The 26852-nt window shown below is 36.3% G+C and overlaps 1 protein-coding gene across 1 annotated transcript in view; it reads left to right on the top strand.

Annotated features, from left to right (window-relative positions):
* The first annotated feature begins 8823 nt into the window (after positions 1–8823).
* LOC149801532 (A disintegrin and metalloproteinase with thrombospondin motifs 6-like) overlaps positions 8824–26852 on the top strand; it is a 79322-nt gene continuing 61293 nt past the window's right edge. The window contains exon 1 of the mRNA XM_089955724.1: positions 8824–9296. Within this exon, the coding sequence (XP_089811850.1) occupies positions 9149–9296 (148 nt within the window). The 5' untranslated portion in view covers positions 8824–9148. The remainder of the gene's footprint in view (positions 9297–26852) is intronic.

The following is a 26852-nucleotide window of genomic DNA, read 5'->3' as shown; positions in this document are numbered from 1 at the left end:
ATCACACACACACACACACACACACACCTTTTACGTTGAAATACCATATAAATTTCAGCCGAAACCCGATCCCCCCCCCACCAAAAAAAAAAAAATTCCGACCACAGAAACAACTTTCGCTTCCCGTCCCCGTCTCATTGCGTCGCCATGGATACCATCATGACAATAATATCCATTTTTATTTTTTTTTTTATTTTTTATTTTTTTGTTCTAGCACCGTCATTGCTTCTGTTAGAAAAGATTTTTAAAAAATTCACGTTCGAGATATTTACTCCTAGCAACAGATTTAACTGAATAATACGACTTTGGCTGGGGCCCCGAGTGGCCGAGTGGTCTAAAGCGCTCTCCGTTACGGATCACTGCCATCTCACCTCTGTCTGCGCCGGTTCGAGTCTCGGATTCAGCCAATGTGGGTATGTGAGAAAGCTTGCCAGTAGCTTCTCGTGGGTCGGTGGTTCTTTCCGGGGTTTTCACGGGTTCTTCCTCCACCATTAATACTGGCCGCCATGTATAGCCTATCATGTGTTGAAAAATGGCGTTAAACACAACAACAACAACAACAACAACGACTTTGGCTAAACAATAGTTGTATTCATTATCATTATTAGCTGTTAATACAATTTGTTTGCTCAGTAGAAAGAGGTTAGTGCTAGGACTGGTCGGTCTGGTGTCAGGATAATGTGACTGAGTGGGACATCATGCTACATGTCTGCGGCATGATACCCCAGTACTACACATCACTATAAACTGCCACACTGCAGACATCGTAGCGATATGACTAGAAAACTGTTAAAGCTACGTTAAAAATCCAAAATCACACACACACACACACGCACACACACAACGTGATGTCTTGGCAGTGTCTCCCGGTGACCCTCCAGACGAGGACAACAAAAACCTGATCCCCAGTGGATGTCTAAGGTAAAATTACGAAAGACTGACAGTTGGTATAGTCTTACTGTTGTATATTGTCACCGACGCCTTCTGATCTTACTGGGGAACGCATTGTAAACGACTTTCCCGTCGTGGCCTTATTAAACCTGCCCTGAATATAAACAATCTAAAAATGTATTGCAGCCTTTGGCTAGTGTGTCTACGCACACTGTTACACAAAAGACATTCTGAAAAGACATCGTTGATCCAGAAATATATAGGACAGGTGGAGAACAGGACAGGTGGAGAGCGCTTCTGGCAAGGAAAAGACGTATTAGCAAAACGTAACGGTTTTAAAAATGTCTGACCCGATTTAACCATGGTACGCATGAAAGTCTGCATGCAACACTTGTCATAATATCACTTAACACAGGTGTGATATACAATTATTCATACGTTATTGATTAATGATGTAAATTTACATCGTGTATAAATGTGTGAAAATATTACAAGATCTCAAAATATTTGAATACAAAAGATTATGCCAAAGGCACCTGCCACTATTTTTAGGCCCTCAAGCAGTTGAATGGTTATCTGCTTTCTAGTCTTTGAAATATCGATTTGAATAAAGAATCTGCTGAGATAATGTTATATGTATGTATGTATGTATGTATGTATGTATGTATGTATGTATATATATATATATATATATATATATATATATATATATATATATATATATATATATATATATATATATATATATATATATATATATATATATATATATATATATATATATATATATATATATGTGTGTGTGTGTGTGTGTGTGTGTGTGTGTGTGTGTGTGTGTGTGTGTGTGTGTGTGTGTGACTATTATCCTTAAAGATCGAGTTCAAACGTTTACTAATCTGTCTCCTGAATGTATTTTTCTACATTTAACTTTACTTCGTATTGATTCTATTTTGCATATGATTAAATGCTGAAAGTTAAAACTCCTATTCCGTAAATGTCAGCTCCGGTTGCCTAGTGGTTAGAGCGTCCGCCTCGGAAGCGGGAGGTCGTGGGTTCGAACCCCGGCCGAGTCATATCAAAGACTTACAAGAATGGTACTAACAGCTGCCTCGCTTGGCGCTCAGCATTAAGATGAAAGTGTTAGGACTGGTCTGCCTGGTGTCAGGATAATGTGACTGGGTGTGACATCATGCTACTTGTCTGCGGTATGATGCCCCAGTGCCAGACATCATTATAAACTGCCACACTCCAGACATCGCAGCGATATGACTGAAAAACTGTTAAAGCTACGTTAAAAATCTTAATCACACACACACAGAGGTCGAGTTCAAACATTTTCTAATCTGTCTCCTGAATGTATTTTTCTATATTTAACTTTACTTCGTACTGAGTATAATTTGCATATAATTAAATGCTGAAAATTAAAACTCATATTCCATAAATGTACATAATTGGTTCTTTCTGATAATCTTGTGGGACTTTCTAAAACAAGTCTAATTTCTGAACATGGAGTTGTCCTTTTAATTTGATGTCTTTGTGCTCAATAACCAATATGAGTACGGACAAGTAAAACAGGGGTAGTGTTTATCAGTGTTTATCACAACTTTATCTTTGGCACGTGGCTGTTTTCTTCCATCACATGAAATTCTATAGGGTCATAATGCACACAAACCATCAAAATATACCTGACTTCCGTCATGGCATGAGCATACGTTTGACAGTAATCGCGATAAACGATAACTGCCGCGTATTTACATTACAAAACGTGCAGGAACTGACGCTAGTCTCGCCTACAGGATGTTCTCGTCCGTTCGTACTATTCTGTAATCGGGTTTCGAGTCGGAAAAGTCGTTGTTGTATTTTGTATTTTTAAGTTAAATTTGGTATTCACATAATTATTTATCAAAAGAAATTTCGATTCGAGATCAAATATGACCTCTGTAATATTATTATTTTCATGAAAATTTAGATTTACTTCGCAGCTAAATAGACTTTAGATTTAAATACATTTTATATTTATTTTTATTTCGTTAAATGTAGAATTTAATTAATTTACTTTAAGTTTTGTATTTCACAAAATTCCATTAATAATTTAATTACAATAGGACTCCGTCGTAAATTCCATTAAACCGGTACTTCTTGTCAAGATCATACGGAATCGTCATTTACCAGCTATATGTCTGCCTGAGGTGAGATGATATGACATCCCCACTGCTTATGGTGTTCCAGTTATCGTTATCTAGGAGATGATCGACCGAGGTATTATTGCTTGTATCGAGTAAACAATAAAATAAAATATGACGCATTAATGGATGAGATAAGAGAAATCTGAGCAGAGATATAAAATAGAACGACACGAGCCCCCGTATGCAAAATATAAAACAATTTGATGAATGACATCAACAAAATTAAACTGAAAATGACATTGAATGATTGAATGATTCACTCTCTCTTAGTAACAGAATTAAAAATGTATGCGAAATTCAACAAGCCATTCTCTTACACCAAAGAAAAAAAAATGTCATGATATTATAGAGTGACTGATCGAACTCAAATTGCCGGCATGTCAGCGTCACCTGGTTGCTTCCGGTCCTTTTCAAATCACTATTGGTGATAGGTCGGAGTTGCCGTATTTCTCTCTCTCTCTCTCTCTCTCTCTCTCTCCTTCTTCTTCTTGCCTCTTCGGGCCATCAACCGTGATGGTTGTAGACTGCGGTTTTCAACAGTGTAGTACAGCTCTAGATATATTTTCCCTGTGTTTAATGAACTCACACTTACTATGCAGCTGAATCATTCTCTCTTTTCGTGTCAACTTTCCTCTCACAAACATCACTTGGAAAATATATAAATAGCTGTTATTTCTCCGAACTAAATTCTGCTTGCCCTCAGAAACTGACTAATTTCGAGAAGGAGATTCTTAAACTTTGACTATCGTCTGGGAAACAGTTAGCTTTGCCATTCAGAATTAACTTTCTCAAAGCGTCAAAAATGGTAACACTCTCATCGAAGTCAAAATAAGTCTCACTAGACCGCTTTATTAATAACTATTAAGGAAAACGTCATTAAATGATACCCGTTTTAAATGACCCTATATTTCCCAAAAGTGTGGCTCTTTTTCCCTTATCTTTGTCATTTCCCGTTACATGACCCTAAGTTAACATGTCTAACTATTGATTAGACTCTAATTAAAATTCACTTATGCCTCGAAATGAGATAGGTTGACTATCGCATGACGCAAACTTATTGCAAGCCTAGCCCATACGTCAATCGTAATGGTTACGTGTCACGCTGACAACGGGAAATTACTTAAAACATTGAATTTTCTTCGGGAAACACAACCCCTCGTTTAGCTTAGTTAATCAGGATTGACTTCCTCTAACCGCCAAAATTTTTACACTCTCATCCAAGTCAGAATAATTCTCTCTAGTCCCCCTTTATTCAGAACTATTCCTTGACAATTTCATTTTATGACACCTATTTTCAGTCTTGCCTTGTCTCAAGTTTGTCATTTTCCGCCACATGACCTTACGTTGACATTTTCTTCTCTCTTTGTCCCACTGTTATCCGAACGGAATTAAAATTTAGTCATGCTTCGAAACAATAGAGGTTAACCATCGCAAGCTACCAGTTTATTGCGAGCATAGCCTGTTAATGGTTACGTGTCACGCTGACCTCGACAGAGTGTGCTGCGAAATTGCCAACAAAAATTTTCAACATTAAATGGTCCAATAAAATTTAATTAAATATGAAATTTTGAAACACACTCACACATAATGAAGCGTAGCTAATCCTGAAATTTGAAGTGAATTCAGTAATTTGGAAATCATATTTCGGTTTCAGATGAACGAACGATGAGACAGTTTTTCCCACCTAGATAACTCAACTGACATCCGCACACACTGGTTAATCATACTGCACCTGCAACGATAACAACACACCAGCAACGACATTTCTACTCACTTGCAACAACACAAATTGCGGAAGCAAGAAACCACGGAGATTGATAGTCAGCTAACTGGCAGCAATGATAGTACTGTTTCAGATAATAATCACAGGCAATGTCCAAAAGATTCAATTTTACCTTTGATTTCACAAACAAAACGAATTCCTTTAGGTTTGGCTGTAAAACTGACCATAAATAGATGTTAATCTTGGATGCCTAATACCTCGTTATCTAAGATATTGCTGAACTTCCTCAATGTAGGTCCTGTGACATTTAATCGCACTATAAATCACGCTACTTACAACTTTTTCAAATTTCTGAATGCAGCATTGATTGAGGCCATATAGACTTCTAAATATGCATGATATCATATAATTCACATTGTTACGTGCAAAAAGTTCAAATGTAACGATGTAATTCTGCACCGTTCTGTGAATGACACCTTATACAACTGAAACTGATATAGCAAAAAAAGCCTCTACACCGACATGCAACGATAGTTATCCGCTCTGACGGGAAGCAATAGAAAACGTATCACCCAGTTTCAAACATGTTCTAATTTACAATCTTAATACAATGCAAAAACAGTCGGCATGAACTTTAGCTGCCAGGGTGTTTCTTATATGGAAACTGAGAATGCATATAGGAGGAGAGGGTTGGATAGCACTGCTACCAATGAAGCTCTCATGTCAAAAATGACAATGAATATAGCTGTTCCATCAGACACAGTTTTCTTTCCTAGATAGCCAGTCCACTAAACAGATGGAAGCCTTCTTATTAGTGACCATCAAAAGTTAAATTGTTCACATCATAGCAAATAAAAAAAAATAAAAATAAATCAAACGGCATCAATTGCGAATTACATGAATTATGAATCAATAAATAAAATACAACCAAGGGTTTGTCACTTTTTCTCCAATTTTTAGAGCCCAAAAATATCGTCTAATAAAGGATCGCTTGTGCTTATAATTTTTGCCAGTAACTTCGTTAGATCCATCAAGGACAAAAACGAAAATAAAAATGATAATCTGCGTAATTTGAGAAGTATGTATGTATGTATGTATGTACTGCTCGACGAAGTCGTATTTTCTAAACCTTTTGTTTCTGTCGTTACTAGGCAACATACGCTTTATCGTGCAAACATAGATCTATTCATAAACAGCGAATTTCAGTGTGTGTGTGTGTGTGTGTGTGTGTGCTAAACCGTAGTCATCTGTGAGGTGTAAGTGTGTAATTTACAGTTTCACATCATAAGCTTCTTGCTCTTACGTGTGATATACTTTAAGGATAAGCTGGAACTACATTGAGAAAATAACAGTACAAGTCCTTATTACGACTGCTTTTCCTTCAAATTCTGAAGTAAATAACAAAGTAACAAAATGGCAGGCATTGTGGGATCTTCGTTGTACAAATATATTGTAATAAAACCACAACCATCAAACAAACAAAAATAAATGCACATTTTCTTCCTATACCAACGAAGTTTTCAAATTGTGTTCAATCATATGCTCTTTCATGACAAATATTAAAACTGGTCACAAGGCACAAACTGATTTCCAAAACTCGAACATCTTTAACAAATTGAATTGCCTGCTTGTAAAATGGTGATCAGTTTTAAATGCATGCGTTAAAGAATTCATTATTACGGACAATAACGTTTAAAAGTTGAATCTTTAAGACATTCCACTTGACCAGTAGCATCATTGTTTTCTTTAGATGAAGAAAACAGAGACAGCAATAATGAACTTTCTTCGAGGCTCCTTCTGCTTTCGCATCGTTGCCCGTGAGGCGTTATCATAAACCAGTGTGGTTAACCTGTGAATGAAATACATTACCATGTAATGAAATACATTACCATGTAATGAAATACATTACCACGTAATGAAATACATTACCATGTAATGAAATACATTACCACGTAATGAAATACATTACCATGTAATGAAATACATTACCATGTAATGAAATACATTACCACGTAATGAAATACATTACCATGTAATGAAATACATTACCGCGTAATGAAATACATTACCATGTAATGAAATACATTACCGCGTAATGAAATACATTACCATGTAATGAAATACATTACCACGTAATGAAATACATTACCATGTAATGAAATACATTACCACGTAATGAAATACATTACCATGTAATGAAATACATTACCGCGTAATGAAATACATTACCACGTAATGAAATACATTACCATGTAATGAAATACATTACCACGTAATATGAACAGTTATAATGATAAATAGACTTGTATCTACAGTACAGTAATAATAAAACCTTCTTGCTTGTGGGAGATAATTAATTAAAGCTTTATATCGAATCAGCAGATTACGTTATGCCTCTAATTTCGTAACTTTGATAAAAAGATACAACTCCACGCCAATGTTACGTACAAAATAGACCTGTCATAGTGTGTGTTGGTTGTTGTTGTTGTTGTTCTTATAGGGTTTAACGTCATTTTTTTGCACAAGATAGGCTATAGATTGTGTCCAGTATAAATGGTGGAGGAAGAACCAGAAAACACCCCAGAACGAACCACAGACACAAGAGAAGCTACTGGCACGCTTACTCACCTACCCACACTGGCAGAGCCTGAGAGTCTAACCCACGCAGCCAAAGGTGAGATGGCAGTGATCCGTAACGGTGAACGCTTTAGTTCACTCGGCCACTCGGGGTCTCCTCTGTGTGTGTGTGTGTGTGTGTGTGTGTGTGTAATATTTAAACAACTAACTAATGAAAATGGAATCCATTGTAATAAGTAAAATAATGTCAGTAGTTGACGGGATAATTAAAGATAAAATATGTGCTTTACGGAACACATATCTCAGAAAAAACAACCAAGCACAATTATGGTTTACACACACACACACACACACACACACATATGTATGTGTATACATACAATAAACTGACAACGAAAAGTGCTTTTGTTGCTGATGCTGTAAAATATTTGTACCAACAAGCTGAAATAAACTAGTTGAAACATAATAAAGTTAGAGGTTTATTTTCTTTAAAAAAAAACAAACAACAGCCATGTAAAATTTTGCAAACATAACCGTTTTCTGTTTTATTTGTTTGTTTTGTCTATGTTTTGTATTTACCTTTGAGAAAGACTCATTAAAGAGTCGAAAGCGCTCAAGCTAATTAGATACTAGCTTTGCACTATTCGTTGTCAGTCTATTACATTTATTTTAATTAATCCCTGATATACAGGATCCCTTGCTGGATCCAGTGCACTTGAAAGGACTGTTATTCGCCATATGATTTGTATTATATATATATATATATATATATATATATATATATATATATATATATATATATATATATATATATATATATATATATATATATATATATATATATATATATATATATATATATATATATATATATATTACATAATGTTGAGAGGTACGTGAATTTGATATTATAATGTATCTATGTAACATTATTCTATTACATGTTTGAACCTAACGTCGATGACAGCACTTAAATGAGTTTTGTAAGGAAGATATAATAATAAAGTCTCTATAGTAAAGCAAAAGATCACAGACGCATGAGTAATCTAATAAACCAGGTAACTCTGATTTTGTCAGTCTACTTCCACTGGCCCGTAAGAAAGCAATGCCCGGAAGAAATTTACCTATGAAATAAACCCACTCATAATTTTAATCATCAGTGACCCTATAATTGTTTGATTGTCAGGTACCAATTTCAAGTAGACATCGCATGGAAAATAAAATAAACGTTTCAGATAATAACATTCTCTCAGTCTCCGTCTGTCTATCTCTCTCTCTCTCTCTCTTTGTGCTGTGCATGCTAAAGATTGATATTAGCTATAAATGCGAGCAGTCCCCATTATCTATCTATGCTCAGCTCGAGAGTTTGAAAGGTTTACTTTATCGCCCGAACCGTAGTGTTGAGTTATAGTGTAGCGTATTTAAATATCAGTTTAGAGCGTGGCGCAGCGTTGTATCAGCCAATGCGGACGAAGGTGTGTAACAGAGGGGAGGACGCATTGAACAAAATAGTTACTGTTCTTTGAGAAGTGTGTGACGGTTGTGGCTGGATACAGGGCTCGTGGGTATTGTCAGCATGGGGTATAAATATGGCGCATGCACGTGTGATAAATACGGAAGTTTCATTCATTGTCGATTTGGATGCTGAGATGTCAAATGGTCTCCTCCCGAGTTACTGTATAGTAACACTGTTTTGGTGACAGTAATGCATCGATTTGTACAATATAGAAATAGAGTGTAACAGTTAAATCTTGAAATAATTTGGAATTTAATGTTCGTGCCCACCGCATTCATTATGATGACGGAATTAAGTTTGAATCACTTCTTCAAATCAATGTATAAATCATGGATTTTGCTTCTGTGTTTCTGTCATTTGGGAATTACAAAGGATGAGTTTGTGTTTATTGATCGGAGACAGGGTGAGTATCACTTGTAATGCTTTCTGTAAAAAAAAGTTTTTATTCTTTTGAGAGTATACCTGATGTAAGTATGTGCAAACATTAAAACCTATGAGTTGCTACGTGCTTTTATATGATATATGTAAATGTACTATGTACATGTTATGTACCTATACAGAATAAGAGGAATATATGGGTTGATATAGAAATTTGAATAAGATCTTCTCCTACATCTGTACATGAAAAGAGGGCAAGCACGCATATATATATATATATATATATATATATATATATATATATATATATACACGCGCGCGCGCGCGGCTGGTCCTGAATCAAGTGCAGGTAACAAGGTCATTGTTAATGTATTCCTAATGTAACAAACTGACAAACTGTTCAGACTTTAGACAATACAGTCAGATAGGAAAAGAAAATATGCTGCATTACTATTGCACGTAACGGTTAGCAACCCATACTTTAATATGACATATATCTGGTATTTTCGCTCTGTCTGTCCTTGATAAACAGTTGGAATTGGCACTAGTATTAGTTTTACTTCACGAAGTTGCAGCGTTGATGGGCATGCAAAGATACATTATGCACATTGCAAAGTGCAGTCAGAACATGTACGTCCTTTGCTGCGATTCCGACCGAAAAAATGGGAGGAACTAAGTCGTATTAGTTGACCTGATCTAACGTGGGTTATGGGCGTTAGGTATTGGGCGAGATTAAAACGTCCAGTACCTCAGAGATAACGGGCAGATTGTTTTTAATATGTACCCTTATATTTCGCTTTCTCTGACAGAGGAGTGAAAGAAAGAATTCGGGTTTGAGATGCTGAAACAAGCACGCCAGTAAACTTTGTGTTCTAGTTAGGTTTGTAGTAAATTTACTATCTCTTGTGAGATACCAGGTTTAGTGTTTTTGGTGTTTACTTCAACGAAACATTTAAAGATCCACGTGAACTCTGATCATTATGTGCGCGTTCTTTGGTTTGGGTGATGTGGGGGAAGGTGGGGATGTCACACAATATTATTTTGTCTAAAAGAACTGAATTATATATATATATATATATATATATATATATATATATATATATATATATATATATATATATATATATATATATATGAGAGAGAGAGAGAGAGAGAGAATATATACGTACATACATACATGACGCTATATGAAGGCTTAGTTCAGCTTCATTGCATATGCATGCATTAATTAGATGGAAAAAAAAGCTCGTGGCTTGCAGGCAGTGGTAATATAGACATCAAAGGTATTCATGCCACTCAACTTGCCACCCTTGTATTTACTTGCACATCTATGATCCACTGTAAAACCCAACGGGGAATCAATTTTGCATGAAAATTGGCTATCTACTGAATTAGGTCCAAACCTGTATCCAGAAATTTTACAAGCGCAGAATCCATGTCAGGCAGAATTTCCCTAATAGTCTCTTTGATCTCTAGGTACTTGACAGAAGCGATCGTCATGGCAACAGAGTTACGTTTGCACCTTTTCACACTTCTTGTTGAAGAGTCATTTTGCGCGTCCATATATACGACCGCTTGACAGGTTATTTACTTTTACAATGCTATAATCTAACGAACCATACCTATTAACCATGGTAATAGTTGGCGCGACCTTTATTATATAGTTCAAAGTATTGTCCAGCAGGCTAATACCTGTTAGATAGAAGATAACCACTCTCTCTCTCTCTCTCTCTCTCTCTCTCTCTCTCATACATACATACAAGGATCAGAGAAAGTTTTAACTCTCTCTTTCTTTAATGTATATAATTGGAATGCTTGTCTTTTCTGATAATCCTGCTTACTTTATTATGCACGGTGCAAATATCGATATAACGATAACGTCCATGTCATCCATATGTCTTTTACTGATAAGGTTGACGATGTTTCTGTTTTATATTGTCTTGATGGCCGTCTGTTTTCACGCCTCTTTCTTTCTTTCTTAATTGGTCATATGATCGGGTTTCGTATCAGCTGCATCTCTCCTTACCGATTTAAATTATCTTTGAATTGTTTTCTTTTTTAAAAGAAGCTTGCATCGCTTTCCATTTATTTTTCTCGAAAGGATTGTACCAGCAATGTTATACTGAGACAAAAATGTGACTTTTTATTTATGTGTTGAGCACGTATATGTGTATTATCAAAGACTAGACGGATGACTGTTTAAACAACCATAACTGTGTTATAATGTTAATGGACGTTTTACGATTCATTGATTTTGCATACATGCCAACTGTCAACATGGACATTCTAGATTAATTCCGTCGGGTGTAAAATATACAATATATCTATGGAAGGACTTCAGAAGTAATACATTGCAGATGATTAAGAAAACAAGGCTGTCTGTTCGTATGTATGTATGTATGTACGTACGTATGTATGTATGTATGGGTCCGCCTGTATTTCACTTTAAAACACGTTACATGCGTAAAACTTATTAGCTGACACTACATGTGTGCCACTCCACCCACCCACCCCCCCAAAAATGTATGTATGTATGTGTGTGTCTGTCTGTCTGTCTGCCTGCCTGCATGCATGCATGAATGTCTGTATGTACTGATGTGTTGATGAATGGATGGATAGACTAACATGTACGGAATTGGTATTAAAAAATGCCATATGCCCTGACCGCTCCGGTGGCCTAGTGGTTAGAGCGTCCGCCTCGGAAGAGGGAGGTCGTGGGTTCTATCCCCGGCCGAGTCATATCAAAGACTTATAAAAATGGTACTAACAGCTACCTCGCTAGGCGCTCAGCATTAAGAGGATAGTGTTAGGACTGGTCGGCCTGGTGTCATGATAATGTGATTGGGTGGGACATCATGCTACATGTCTGCGGCATGATGCCCCACTGCTAGACATCACTATAAACTGCCACACTGCAGACATCGGAGCGATATGACTGAAACAGTGTTAAAGCTACGTTAAAAATCACAATCACACACACACACACACACACACACACACACCATATGCCCTGAAGTAACGGAAGGGAGTCAGCATACTTCAATTCGATATTAAATCTACGTAAGACAGTTGAATCTCTAACAAACCAATTGAGACAAACCCCGTTCTTTTCTTTGGTTGGTGTATCGACCAACACATACCCTGAATACACCAATATTTATATTATCGTATCAAACACTTAAATGCAAAATAATTCCGCACAGCTACGATACTTGACACTCCTACATTCGTTTTTGAGATGTACCGTATGTACTAAATGCGTCTGCATATAAGGGTGTGTGTGTGTGTTCTATTGCTTACTCCTAACAAACTGTACAGATCCATATCTGCCGGCGCATTATGTCCAGTCAGACAGATGGTACACTTTTTAAGTACATTTATCTTACTAAAATTAGGTTTAGACCCACCCTATATTTTGACTGACGGAGAAGAGGAGGAGCTGGCGAATCATAGTGGTGATTGTATCGTATCTATTCGCGTATAAAACGAGTAAACTGAAAACTGCGAAGACACAGAACTGTTGTCGCATAATGCACCGACAGACCCTGGTTAATGTAGCTTGCTACGAGTAATCAGTAGAACAATCGATATAGACCCTTATCTGCTAGAAAATTAATAGAAAGGCGGGATCAGGTTATTTGCGGTTGGACTCGGGAGTATAATCTGTAATGTAATAACTTAAATGGTATTAAAGCGCGGAGAGACTACGCATTTCCATCCTATGTCGGAGAAGACTGGTGTACAACTAATATTACTTTAAGTCGTGAACTACAGCAAGGATTTAAAGACTGGCACTAAGACTGGCATAAGTTTTTATATGCATTCAGTCTCTTCAAAAAAGGGCACCAAATTGAATGTTACAGTCTTATTATCTGATGGTCTGTTTTATAAAAGCTTTATGTCTGCGGTGTCAAATTTTGATGGTTTTACCAAATGCACATATTGGAGATATTGATTCTGGGGTTTGGTAATGTCCATATATGCTGCTATTCGCGGTTTTTAATCTTGGTCTTGTTTGTACATGTCACAAGTCTAGTTAAAATAACAACGAACAATTGAAATGCTATTCATGCTGCAGTTTGAAATCACCCATTGTCAGGCTGTACCTTTCCTTGACTCACAAGCCCTCGTATAGTCGTCTCTAACCCTACCATAATATTTATAAGTTGCACATTTTTATTGTTTCAAATTCTACGTTTATGTTTCAGTCCCTAAACTGTTATTTAACTTGTAATTTCAAACAAGGCTATGTCAAAGAAATGTAGTACCTCCCTCCATCTATACATCCTTTCATACATCATCATTTCAGGTAACTTCTAATTATGGACCCCTTTTTGCTCTCACTCCCATTCGTGTATTCGCTTAAAAGCGTTCCAAAATTGAATTTTCTTTTTAGCTCAGTCAAAAATGTATTGCTCGCATTGGCCAAACCGACCCATTGTTGGTCCAATCACAAGCTATGTAGTTTAGGTTATGAAGGCGAACTAGTAAGCTGAGAAAGGTAACCGATGCTCGTATTGGCCTAAATCAACCCTTTCTTTGTCCAACCGCAAGGAGACGAATTGTTAGGCTGAGAACGTTTGCCGATGCTCGTGATGGCCAAATCAGCCCTTGTTTTTGAACAACCGCAACTAGACGAACTATTAAGCTGAGAACGTTTACGAATCGTTTTGCCGTGTATACATGTGCTGTGTGTAGATTGAGCATATCACATTTATAAATTGTATTTTATTTTGATGCTAAGACGTGACACAGTTATTACACCGACAAGTTGGTGCATACAACGGTGACATCGATCTTTGTGTCATGTGCATGAAGAAAAAAATTTTCACCGTGGCATGAATGAGAAATAAAATTGGCAATCTGTTACAGTTTATCAACCTGACATTTATTTATATGAAATACTATCATATATATAAGATATAAATGTACCACTGGACTCCATATCTCTTTCAATATCGCTTATGCAGCAATTATGTTTTTGGCACTTGCAATTTATATACACAGCGTACCTATTTTTTTTGTTATGCTTACACCGTCTGGCTGCGAAATGACTAGATACAATTTATCTTAAGCGCTGTACTGTGCAAGTTGGGATAATTACTATCTTCTCTCGGTCATATGAACATGAAAACATGAAATTCAGTCGTCTGTGAAAACAGACAGGCTATGGAGAACAGAAACTGCTGATTACACTCGCTTATAAGTCAAGTCAAACTCCAAACTACGAAGACCCTGATCTGCCGTAGCATAATGCGCCTGCATATCAGTGTCTATGGTGTTGTTTTGTTGCTCCTAACAAACTAGACAGACCAGATCTGCCGGCGCGTTATACGACGGCAGATCTGGGTCTGTGCAGTTTGTAATTGGATTCGTCTTATAAGCGAGTACAAACGGTATCATTCAGAAAGACAGCATCCGAGAATAACAACTATAGTGGATTCACAGTATGCATTCAAATAGGTTTCACGCCATTTCCATGTTTGTTAGTTTGGTGGGGTGAGTTTTCATTGTAATTCGACATAAATTCAGACTTGTAAGTTCTTTCATACATGATGTAAACCGGAAGAAATACGAATAGATGGGTTCATGTCTCATTTATAAACTGTAATGTTCATAGACTAGTCCAGTGGCGTAAAGTATAAAATCTCCCTTGCCATTGATATCTCTTGTTTTTTTTTTTTTTGTTTTTTTTTATTTTTATGTTTCCTTGATCATGTTTGTGTCCGGTTACAATTTATACAATTTAATACGTGACTTAGTATTCAACAACAAACTTTCTGATACAGATGAGGCCGTTTATCAACATCACACCGATATGTTTCTCCGTGAAAGGCATTGTAATCCCCTTACCGTGGCACTGAACAGTGCTTATGTCTTTATGTGCTATTCAAAACGAATGAATCAATAAATAAATCCTTCAGTTAGGGACGGCGCTACCCCACCCACCCATTTTTGTGTTAATGGGAACGGCGCGAGCTACTCGTTGTAATGGCAGGTTTGTAGCCACTGTTTAAGTTATACGTCTGTTGTACGTTGCTATCTATACTGCATCAGAATAATTGTTTTTGCTTGGCTTTCTGTGATAAAAAATATTTCATTTTAAAAAAAGTACAGAAAAATGTCAACGACGATTTTTATTTAACACGGCTTCAACCAACTTTTCAAAAGGTCGCATGGTACATATTTAGAACAAGTAAAATTACACCGTTAATGCAATAAAGTTTTTAACATTTTTTTTTACAATTATGCAGGAAAAAGTCCTTAAATCGCGCCAATTATTTACGTAATTTTAAATAAATTAAATTAATACATACTTGACTTGCTAATGTATCTTAACTATCGGACAATTTTTCATCCGTCGGGGTCACTAAGGGAACTTCGTTATTACTCCCATACATGTGTTAATCTGCTGCCAAATACACACAACATTTGCACAATCAGGCATGCAAAGTTTAACATTCTACTATGATTTTGTTATAATGTTTATAATGTTCTTGCATGCTATCGAATCACAATGGCTATAATTCAATATAAAATGTACATCTGATTCAAACGTTGAGAGTAAACGGTGGTTTACAGACCTACTTTCTCTGCAGAATTGTTATATGGTTGAAATTATTTCACAGCAGCAACGTTAGCTTACGTTCACTGATGGAAGTGATTTTCTGAAACGTTTCCAGTAGTCGTCCGTAACAAATTATTTTCATTTTTTTCTTCTTCACAACAGTTTTTATAATAGATCACCCAAAAAATTTAATTATCAATTTCTTTCTTCCTAGGTATGATATAGAAACGTCTCTATTGCCTTTGATATTGTTACCAGGATGGTAAAAGTTGATTATATCTAAATATATATGTAGGATAAAGTTACGCTACAATCAACAATCATTTGCTTCACTATTGATTATGGAAAACTAATCTATTAATTCACAGAAGTGCCCGAGTACCATTTAACGTTTATCCATACCAATGGTTTTGGTGTTCTTTCGGTAATTGATCAAAAGGTATATGCAGAATTTAATTAAAGGTATAACTCTTTGCTTTCATCTGATCTGACAGTTTCTCAAGGTTCTCTGTTTTTGTTTCTGTACACAATTTCTTCACATTTGGTCGCAAATAAAGTATTACTGCAATGAAATCTGTGTATGTTTTACAATTGCTTTCAGTACCCCATGCCTATTACTTACACAGGTATTGCCTGTCAATTAAAATTGTATACAACCTCATGGAAAACCACCATTGCATGATTCAGTAATGTAGGCTTCATTCAGTGAACGATCGTTCTTACAAACTGCGGTTTTATTAACAGGTGAAGAACATTCAATTCATTCATTCATAAAATCCTTACACCTCGTGACTGGCATACGATGTAAAATCTATTACACGAATTACCTACTTACAGTATATATATATATATATATATATATATATATATATATATATATATATATATATATATATATATATATATATATATATATATATATATATATATATATATATATATATATATATTACTGCTACTACAACTACTATACTATCACGATCTGAATATATCTCTTACATCCCCCAACTCGGTCCACGATCCCCTTGGCAGATTAAGTTTTATGATTGTGATCTTTGACCTCATACTCGGGACCACACGGGAGAGGTCTAAGAAAAAACTTGACGGACTTGTTAATTTTCGTATATAGGCTACAGCAATTTTACAGCACATGCGAATTCGGGGGGTGGGGTGGGCAAATGCCCCTGCCCCCCCCCCCATGACGTCCATGTCTAAAACTCTCTCTCTCTCTCTCTCTCTCTCTCTCTCTCTCTCTCGCACACACACACACACACACACACACACACACACACACACACACACACACGGATATGATTACCATATGGTTAACATATGGACAAAGTTGGGTTAAATTTCAGTCAACATTCTGGGGGGATACTGAGTTACGGTTAGGCGCACAGCCGGACAAATGGACGAAGAGATGGAGATTATCGGATTATCGTGATCAATACCCTTTAGACCCTCAGAAAAGGTTATTCGTCAATTTTCAGGTCTGTAAAAAAGAGACTCTAAATTTATAAAAGTTAGGTTAGTTACCCCCGTTTCAAATTAGTATATCAGTTAGCCGTAACAGAAGAAAAGTAAATTTGGACGAGATATAATACTCCCATTTCAGTACATCGTGGCATTGATCTGAACGGACCAGATATGGCCCTACATTGGAATAAGTGATTCATAATTCCATTTTGTGATCGCTCCGTCATCAGGTCGTGCAGTTTATGGTTTTATACATGTATGATAATTATGTCAGTACTGGTGCGCTTCAAATGTTGACTTTTGGTTGATGACTCTTGATAGCGTTTATACCTTCTATACTCGCTTATAACTCGAGTCTAACTGCAAACTGCACAGACCCAGATCTGCCGGCAGATCTGGGTCTGTGCAGTTTGTTAGGTGTAATCAGAAGAACAAGCAACATAGACCCTGATCTGCATGCGCATTGTGCTACGGTAGATCAGGATATTTGTCTGATTCGACTTATAAGCGAGTCCAGACGGTATATCTATTTACACGAATAGTTGGGCTTTTCATTCACATTTACTTACAAAATGTTACACATTAAGAATCCTTGTATAAAAGGACTTACTTTTGTTAAAGATCAATAAGACTGTAGGATATGTGGCAGTAGATTGAAACTACCATGGTATGGTAAACGCCCATTTAATGGTAAAGTCTGATCAGAGAGACCCAAGATGGTCTTTTATGATGAGAAGAGTAAGAACCAAATATTTCTCCATCCTGAACTGTATACATACCAACGTTATTATCAAGCACTTCTTGATATCTGGTGGGATAAAATTTAGCGATTTACTTAGACTGGTATATTAATACAGGCGGGGATTAATTTCTGGTGGTATTTTGGCAGAAAGTCCATCTAGATGTGTGACTGTTACTGGTGGTTGTTGAAATCTTACACCTTTTACATTTTCTGCCAATGTTGCCAGTAATAACGCCCTCTAAATATGAGTGATATAAAAACAACACAGTGCCTCATGAAAACTATGGTTCATTTTTTTCCCTTTCATTCCATGACCTAAGTCACCTTAGACTATGGTAACTATTTCTCGTCTGCTTCATATTTTCTATTTATCTCAATCGTTCATTTCTCTCGCGCATCAAAATCACAGCAAGACATTTTTTTTTTGTAAAGAAGAAATAGTGCACATTTAAGATATTGTTATTATCATTCAGAGATATCAGACTATGGAATTGAAAGGGAGTGTTTTCTTTGTTTCTGATTCTACATATACACATATTTTCAGAAAAGTAACTATACTCTTTTACTCCTGGTTGATGTTGGGAGTTCGCGCAATACAGAATATGAACATAGATGAAAATTGCCTGAAATAATGGTGAATTAAGTTGTTTTTATTAATGTCTCATATTTCCTATAAAGTAAATATAAATTATGTTCGTCGATAAATATCTTGCTTTCACACATCAGATACAGACTTATATTTATTTCTATACGTGCACTGTTAAATCCACTGTTCATAACTTTTAATATGATTTTACGTTTTAGAGCCAGTACGTACCAAACCCACCAGAGTGTACCTTTTAGAGCCAATACGTACCAAACCCACCAGAGTGTACACTATAAGGGCCTGTTTGTGCATGATGGAAAATATCTATTGTAGATCGGAATTTCAATTTAAACGTATGATACATAATGCAGATGATCTTAATAAATGCAAGCAAATTCACTGAGTTTTAGATATACAGAAATCCATTGCAACACATTTATTTTGAAGGAAATTACGTTTTAAAAAAATAGGCAACGTGTAGTTAATTTACCTGAGATTTTACGTTCTAATGCGAGAAGGCCAGAAATTTAACTGACATACGTAGCAACTGCCAAAATACCAAAGCAAAAGCAGCTCTTATTTTGTATATGCATGGTTAAGTAGATGGAATTAGGTAATTGCATAGGTTTGGAATGCGTATCTTGTCTCAATATTTCAGCGATACGCAGGATTTTAAACATGTTATAATAACGTCTTTAAAGACTATCATGTCCATTCTGTATGAAAGACTGATGTTGAGAAAAAATAAAAACAATAATATGAAGGAAAAAAATCACACAGAGTGTCAAAAATACCTTAGATTACCCCCATGACCCGTTCTGACATAGGACCCTCTCTATCATAATATATAAGAGAGAAGGTACGTAACTTCCAAATTCTTGGTTCCATCCATGACCCTCGATTTCCTTCTACTGATTTCGTCTTGAAAGGCACACGACCATACTCTATGGTATGTTTTACTCCTGAGATATTTTTCTATTCATCTAGCCATCATTGACCTTTCTGTCTTGTACCAAATTGACGTTGCGGGCTCCGAAACGTGGGTTGTTTGCAAATTTTACTTACTGGGACAAGTCCGAGCACATGTGACAACCGGTGAAAGGAGCTACATGTACCAAGTTTGCGACTCTACGATGCATCTCTTCTTTAATTACAGAACAGTGGTAGATGCAAAAGTAAGTTTTTACTTACCATTAATTCGATTCAACTTTAGTAATCCTGTTCTATGGAAGAATTAGAAATTGTCTTTTTCACTGCACACATGGTAAAAAAGCGACTCTATTTTCCAAACAGGTAAACTATGCGGCACACACGTCAGCGCCGAAATATGATTGGTTCAAAAGGTTATACTTTAATGTATACTCTCATTAATTTAATACATTCAAATGATTCCTAACATGATGCGATCATGTTATTACCTATTTTTGTCTGGGTACAAATAGTCTCATCGTGAAACGGTTATCTGATGCGTGGATGTTATTTAAGTTAACCTTTTGAGCCAATCATATTTCAGTGTTGACGTGTGTGCTGCATAGTTTACCTGTTTGGAAAATAGAGTCGCTTTTTTACCATATGTGCAGTGAAAAAGACAATTTCTAATTCTTCCATCGAACATGATTCCTACAGTTGAATCTAGTTAATGGTAAGTAAAAACTTACTTTTGCATCTACCACTGTTCTGTAATTAAAGAACGGATGTATCGTAGAGTCGCAAACATGGTACATGTAGCTCTTTTCGCCGGTTGTCACATGTGCTCGGACTTGTCCCTAGAGGTAAAATTCGTTTGGGAGCCCGTAACTTCAGTTTCGTACAACGCAGAAAAGTAAATATGGCTTGATGAATAGAAAAATTTCTAAGGAGTAAAACAAGCCATATAGTATGGTCGTGTGCCTTTAAAGACGGAATTAGCAGAAGGAAATCGAGGGTCATGGGTGGAACCAAGAATTTGGAAGTTACGTACCTTCTCTCTTATATAGTATGATAGACAGAGTACTGTCAGAACGGGCCATGGGGGTAATCTAAGGTATTTTTGCCACTCTGTATGAACTTTTCCTTCAGATTTTTTTTTCTCAACATCAAGCTCGCATCGAGCACCTGAGCTACAACGCAATTTCTACCTATCTCTTTGGAGTTTTGAATTTCAGTACATCGGATTCCAGCTTCGAATACAAGAATGTCACGCAAAAGCGACAGTGATAGTTACGTCATTGTAAGGTCTCATTGTATTTATATTTATTGATGTTTCAGCAGAAGCGGTATGCAAGTGGAGAGCAGATGGCTGTGTATACGTTTTTAGACGTGTCTTTAAGTCAATAGATGGTTTTCATGTGATGTCATAGGTATTCATAGTTACTTCCCTTGAAATGTCTACCAACTGTTGAGTCAGCCTTCTCAAACCAGTGTATGGGAGAAATCGGTTTTATGAAAATTTTAATTAATTTAAGAAAATCGGTTATGTTCTGAAATAACAGTTTTGTCTTCGAACGAACTGATTAATAAATGTCGAAGCAAATTATATATATATATATATATATATATATATGTTATGACCTCAAATCAAGATGCGAATTCTTTTGCAACAGACGACCGTATCGATTGAACTTTGTACAGCCAATACCATTTTTGCATTCGTGTATAGGTATTCTGAAAAAGAAATAAAGCATTGTCCACGTGGCCCGATTAGATTTCCGAATCATGGACTTTAAAAGTACGCTGTTGAAATGAAAGCCTTTATTGTAAAGTAGATACGGTACATGTCTAAATAAACGTATCATCACTCTTATTTAGTGGTATTTATACTATATTTCAATTCAGTTGCAGTAAAGAAAGTTTTGGTTTATTTCAAAATTGTTTTAAAACATATCTTATGTGTTAGTCCTTTATTAAATATACCATTATAATATATAATTAAATGTACCAGTATACTATTTAATTAAATAAAGCAGTATAATACATAATTAAATATACAATTATAATATATAATTAAATATATCATTATAATATATAATAAATATATCATTATAATATATAATTAAATATACCATGCTACCTCTGCAACATGATTTCGCAGATTATACTGTTTATTGCATTATCAAAATACACGCATCTTGACGATCACGTCATTTTGTTTCATCGATTTGACGGAATTGCACTTGTGCTTTCTCCATTGTACGTACAACGGGAATAAATATATCTATCTGCATTGCCTATGATACATTACAAAACGTCTAACGTTTGAAGCCTGTCCCTCGGAAGGAGTGGGCTTTAACTATGTTGTGATCATTTTAAGCCCCCCCAAAATTGTATTTTGTCAAGAGTAACTGCACATATTATAGTGATCTGCAGTTTACATTAGTTATTATTATGATGTATGTGATAATTGATTGCACAAAAACGAAGCATATGTACCTTTGGTATTTATATAAACTGATATGCATTTGCGTCATCTATAATTTGAAATGTTCATTTTTTAACACATCGATTCATAATATCATTCCATTTACTTTTATGTTACCAGCGTCATCTGAAGTCTTTTCGATATATCAAGGTTGATCCTTGACACCCAAAGCGCTTAATTGAATCATCATACTGCGAATTGCAGAGAGAGAGAGAGAGAGAGAGAGAGAGAGATGGGGAGAGGGGTAAACAGAAGTTAAATTGGTGGCCCAAAGTAAACTTCTTTTGAAAGAGAACATTATTTTTCAAAGTGACAAAGAAAGCTTGGCTTGTGCATATGACGTAGATGATTTAATGTTTAGAGATGTTGATAATTGCAAGAGCTGGGTAGACTTAAAGATTGTGATAACGAAGTTTAAGTTATATTGACATTTTCAAAATTGCTTTTATTTAAAAAGAGCTCAAAAATTGACGTGATCAATTACCTTAACGAGCAACGAGTGCCATTCCCTTTGATGTTAATAACTGCACAGAATGGCTGGCACACTTGATATTGAATCTATGCTATTTAAACGTTTGTATTATTCGCCAACTTAGGCCATGACATGATTACGCTAGTCAAACTTTTAGTTTTTCTCGTTCAAATTGAGATGGCCTCTGAGAGTAGTTAATTTGAACTTAAGGCCCGGGCTGAAGATAACAATCTTTGAACTGGAAGCCTTGGGGTCAAAAAATGAGGCGAAATATTACGGAACATTTCTTTAAAAAAGCCACATTTAATTAACCAAGACGGGAACCTAGTCCAGATTTCAAGCTCAGGAAAAGATTTTATGATTTCAAGACTGGGGCTTGTACAAGTAATATTTACCAAACTTATAGAGCAGTTCGCACTTTAAACATGGTAATGTTGTGCCATTTTCAATAAGTTCCGTGTAGCGAGTATAAACTGTCCGAGTAGAGATATTAAGTTTCAAAAGAAACTCAAGTCAAGGTGACTCGAGCAAATGATTCATGTAGGGCAACGATGCAAGATTAATGTAGTTCATTCAAGTCAGATTTACGCCCTGTGCTTATTTTAAAATGAATTAAAATTTAGTTTGTATTAGTCATCTCCAAATCCATTTAACTGAAAGTGACAAATGATTTATGAATTTATATTACACTTTTGTTTACATCCAGTCATTGATACACTACAGTTTTAATGTAGCTTGAGCAAAGAATACTCAAGCCAGTTTTACTTTGTTTGGCACGTGAGATTTGTGAATCAAGCGTAATCAAGCATCAAAACTGCACGTGCTGTGTCAGTAAAAAGATAACGATCATGTACAGTTTTCCATCTGAAAAGCTTTGCCACAGCACTCCGAACAGACTTTGAACCTATGGACTGTAACTCTCAAATGTTCCCATTAGGCAATCGCGTATGGTCATGGTTGCATATAAAGTCGGAATTTGATCAAGATCTTGGGCAGTTTCCTAAGTTCTAACGTTTGCCAAGATACAAAAAAGAGAGTTTAAAACCGAATGTAAAGTTAGATACTTACATCGATGTTAAAGTGTAGGATTATGTAGCGTATACTATGACTTGCTATGTTAAAACCTTTCTGAGCCATTACAATATCCTGGAGACCTATATGTGGCCTAGTGGTTAGAGTCGGCATTGGATGCGGGAGGTCGCGGGTTTGAACCCGGCCGAGTCATAGCAGATACTTATAAAATGGTACTAACAGCTGCCTACATGTCTGTGGCATGATGCTCCAGTGCTAGACATCGCTATAAACTGTCACACTGCAGACATCGTAGCGATACGACTGAAAAACTATTAAATCTACGTTAAAAATCCAAATCACACACACACACACACACACACACTTCTGTTCTGTGCTTATTTTTGTTCTGTAACTCTTTCCCATAAGACCTATTTTATTCAAGCAGTTCAACTTCTCTTCCCGAAATAATTTGTTGATTGTTCAAATGAACAAGTAGAATTTGTTGTCCGTAACCGAAAGACTAGCAAACCCAGTGTTATGGGTATATGATAAATGGGCCCCTGACGCTTCGTGGCATTAATACATCTGTTTCCCGGCCTCACCGGTCAAACATAAATGCTGATCGTTGTGTAAACCTGTCCCAGTGGACAAACTGTTTACGTTTGTCTTAAATATTTGGATAGCGTGAAGTTGTAACGCTTTAGAAGTAATAAATAACCAAAGTGAAAAGAAACATATCAGTTTCATGTCCTGGTCGGAATATATGCGAATGACCAAGAAACACAGTTAACACTACTGACATGAAGGCAGTAAGAGCCATGATCTAACTCCATCAACATACGATGACAGTGGTATCAAAACTAATTGGCTGTTGATAAGGCAATAAACTGTTTACACAATCCACGAGTTGTTAGTATCGCAATCGAAATTCAGCGATTTTAATGACATATATTGATCGATCGATCGATCGATCAATCGATAAGAGAGAGAGAGAGAGAGAGAGAGAGAGAGATTGTACAGTTTTTTTTATAATTGAAATCAGATCCAGCTGCTTACACGTTCAGTTTGTCCTCTTCGTCGATTTTGCTCAAAGGCCAGTGTTTGTTTGTTTGTTTAGAAGTTCCTACGATTTATTAAAAAAAAATAGGTGTTGTTGCTGCAGTTACGAAAGTTCTCTAAAGATGACAGTCCTTTGAGAATAGGATGCAAATGCCTGGAAATATCAATCCAGAAAAGGAGTAGTTCCAACACTGCTGTTCTTATCTGCACTGTGTTTAGATGATGAACTTGCTTCGTGTTTATACTATTCACATTGAATTTACCTATGTACATAACCTCCGTGTATTTGTCTTCCAATTCTGTAATAGATCATCCATCATGGGACAACAATAACAGTAACTATGTATGTACATTTTTGACCAATCTGATGAAGGGAACCCCATGCAGACATGAACGTCTGTTCCCCTTTTCTCATGCATAAGGCAGGTAGTGCATCTGAGTGTAGTATACTCATTGGATATAATCAAGAACCCTCTGTAAGCGAGAATCATATGCCGACAGAACTCTACTGAAAGAAAGCAAAGATGACTGCTGTCCATGATTGTCTTTGTTATAAAAATGTACGATCCTGAAGAAAAAAAGCAAAACAACTGAGCTTAAATACTGTCTCACGAAAGCCTACTATGAGCAAGCACTTTCTCTTTTAATAAGCCCCGGCGGAGTTATGCCAAAGACATAAAGATGGTATTAAAAACTGCCTCATTAGGCGCTCAGCATTAAGAGGTTAGTGCTAAGTCTGGTCGGTCGGGTGTCCGGATAATATGACTGGGTGGGATTTCAGCTGCATGATGCCCCAGTGATAGACATCACTATAAACTGCCACACTGCAGACATCGTAGCAGTATGCCTGGAAAATTGTTAAAGTTACGTTAAAAATCCAAATCACACACACACACACACACTCACACACACACACACACACACACACAAAACTTTTAATGAACTCATCGAAGATACATAAAGACACGTGGGGACTAGGGGTATGACCGTGCTGCCGAAGACAATGCAAGATTGAACTGCAAAATCAAAATAAAAACTTTTGTTTGAAATTTGTTCATTTCAGATGTTGTTTTCGTAAAGACAAGATACAGAAGATGGTACCATCCCTCTCTGTCCACAGTACTAAAACCTATGGTGTATGACCTCATAGATAGAGGTCAAAAGAACCGTATATCGGCTTGGCATTTATTTACAGTAGTATGCTTTATGATATATTACAATTACTATGCTGTGAGGTTATTGAAGTTAGACGGAAACGTGAAATTCTAATAAAAAAATGTTTCTTTCCATAATTCATATTTTGTCTGGTGTAAATTCCCTTGGGTGGTAGGATAGATACTTGAAATATATTATGTCAACGCAAATATCCCTGAAGTAATTGAAGTTGTGCAGTCTTAGTTTTCTTTTACTCTATGGCAGTGCTGGACGGGGGGCCTCGTTTTGAAAATTAACATAATGCGGCATCAGTGGGCAGGACGCGACAGTTAAGGGCAATATCCAAATTGGTCGACAGCCATTTGAGACTAGCTTGAGAATGGAAGCCTAATTATACAACGTTGCTTGGGCACTTTTGCAACATTCTCTCCAATTTTATTTCATGCACATTTGTTCTTTGCACTGTGAAGTAGTAAACTTCACCCACGAACAATTCATCAAGATCATTACTTTTCTAAATTCGTGTATGCGCGCGTGTGTAAGTGCACTGCATCTTCCAGTTGATACTTTGCTGTTGTTATTTGAACTTAGTTGCGTTTATCAAAGGAAGTGAAGGATCCATATTTTAACGATAAGTCAGGACTAACTAAACACTTGTTAAGTATAAATGTAATTTATTTATATTTGATCATTACATAGTTGAAATAAACGTGCCGCTGAATCAGTAAATATAATTTAAATGAAAGTTAAGCGTCACAGTCCAGTAAGTCTTCGTACAGTAAGTCACAGTCCAGTAAGTCTCCATGCTGCTAGTCACCGTCCAGTTAGTCTCCGTTCAGTAGTACAGTAAGTCGCCGTCCAGTAAGTCTCTGTACATTAAGTCGCCGTCCAGCAAGTCTTCGTACAGCAAGTCTCCGTACAGTAAGTCACCGTACAGTAAGTCTCCGTACAGTAAGACACCGTCCAGTAGGTCACCGTACAGTAGGACATAGATTTAGTGTGCTCATCAATATTAAAGGTAGATGATATTTTTGGAGCGAGAAAAAACAAAATGAATTGGATGCTAAAATATTTTCGTATTTTGGCAACATCAGATTTTCACTGTTGCCATC

This window comes from Sinohyriopsis cumingii, chromosome 4 (genome assembly GCF_028554795.1).
Source record: "Sinohyriopsis cumingii isolate HCF-2022 chromosome 4, ASM2855479v2, whole genome shotgun sequence".
NCBI lineage: Eukaryota > Metazoa > Mollusca > Bivalvia > Unionida > Unionidae > Sinohyriopsis > Sinohyriopsis cumingii.
This window is presented reverse-complemented; position numbering and strand designations above follow the sequence as displayed.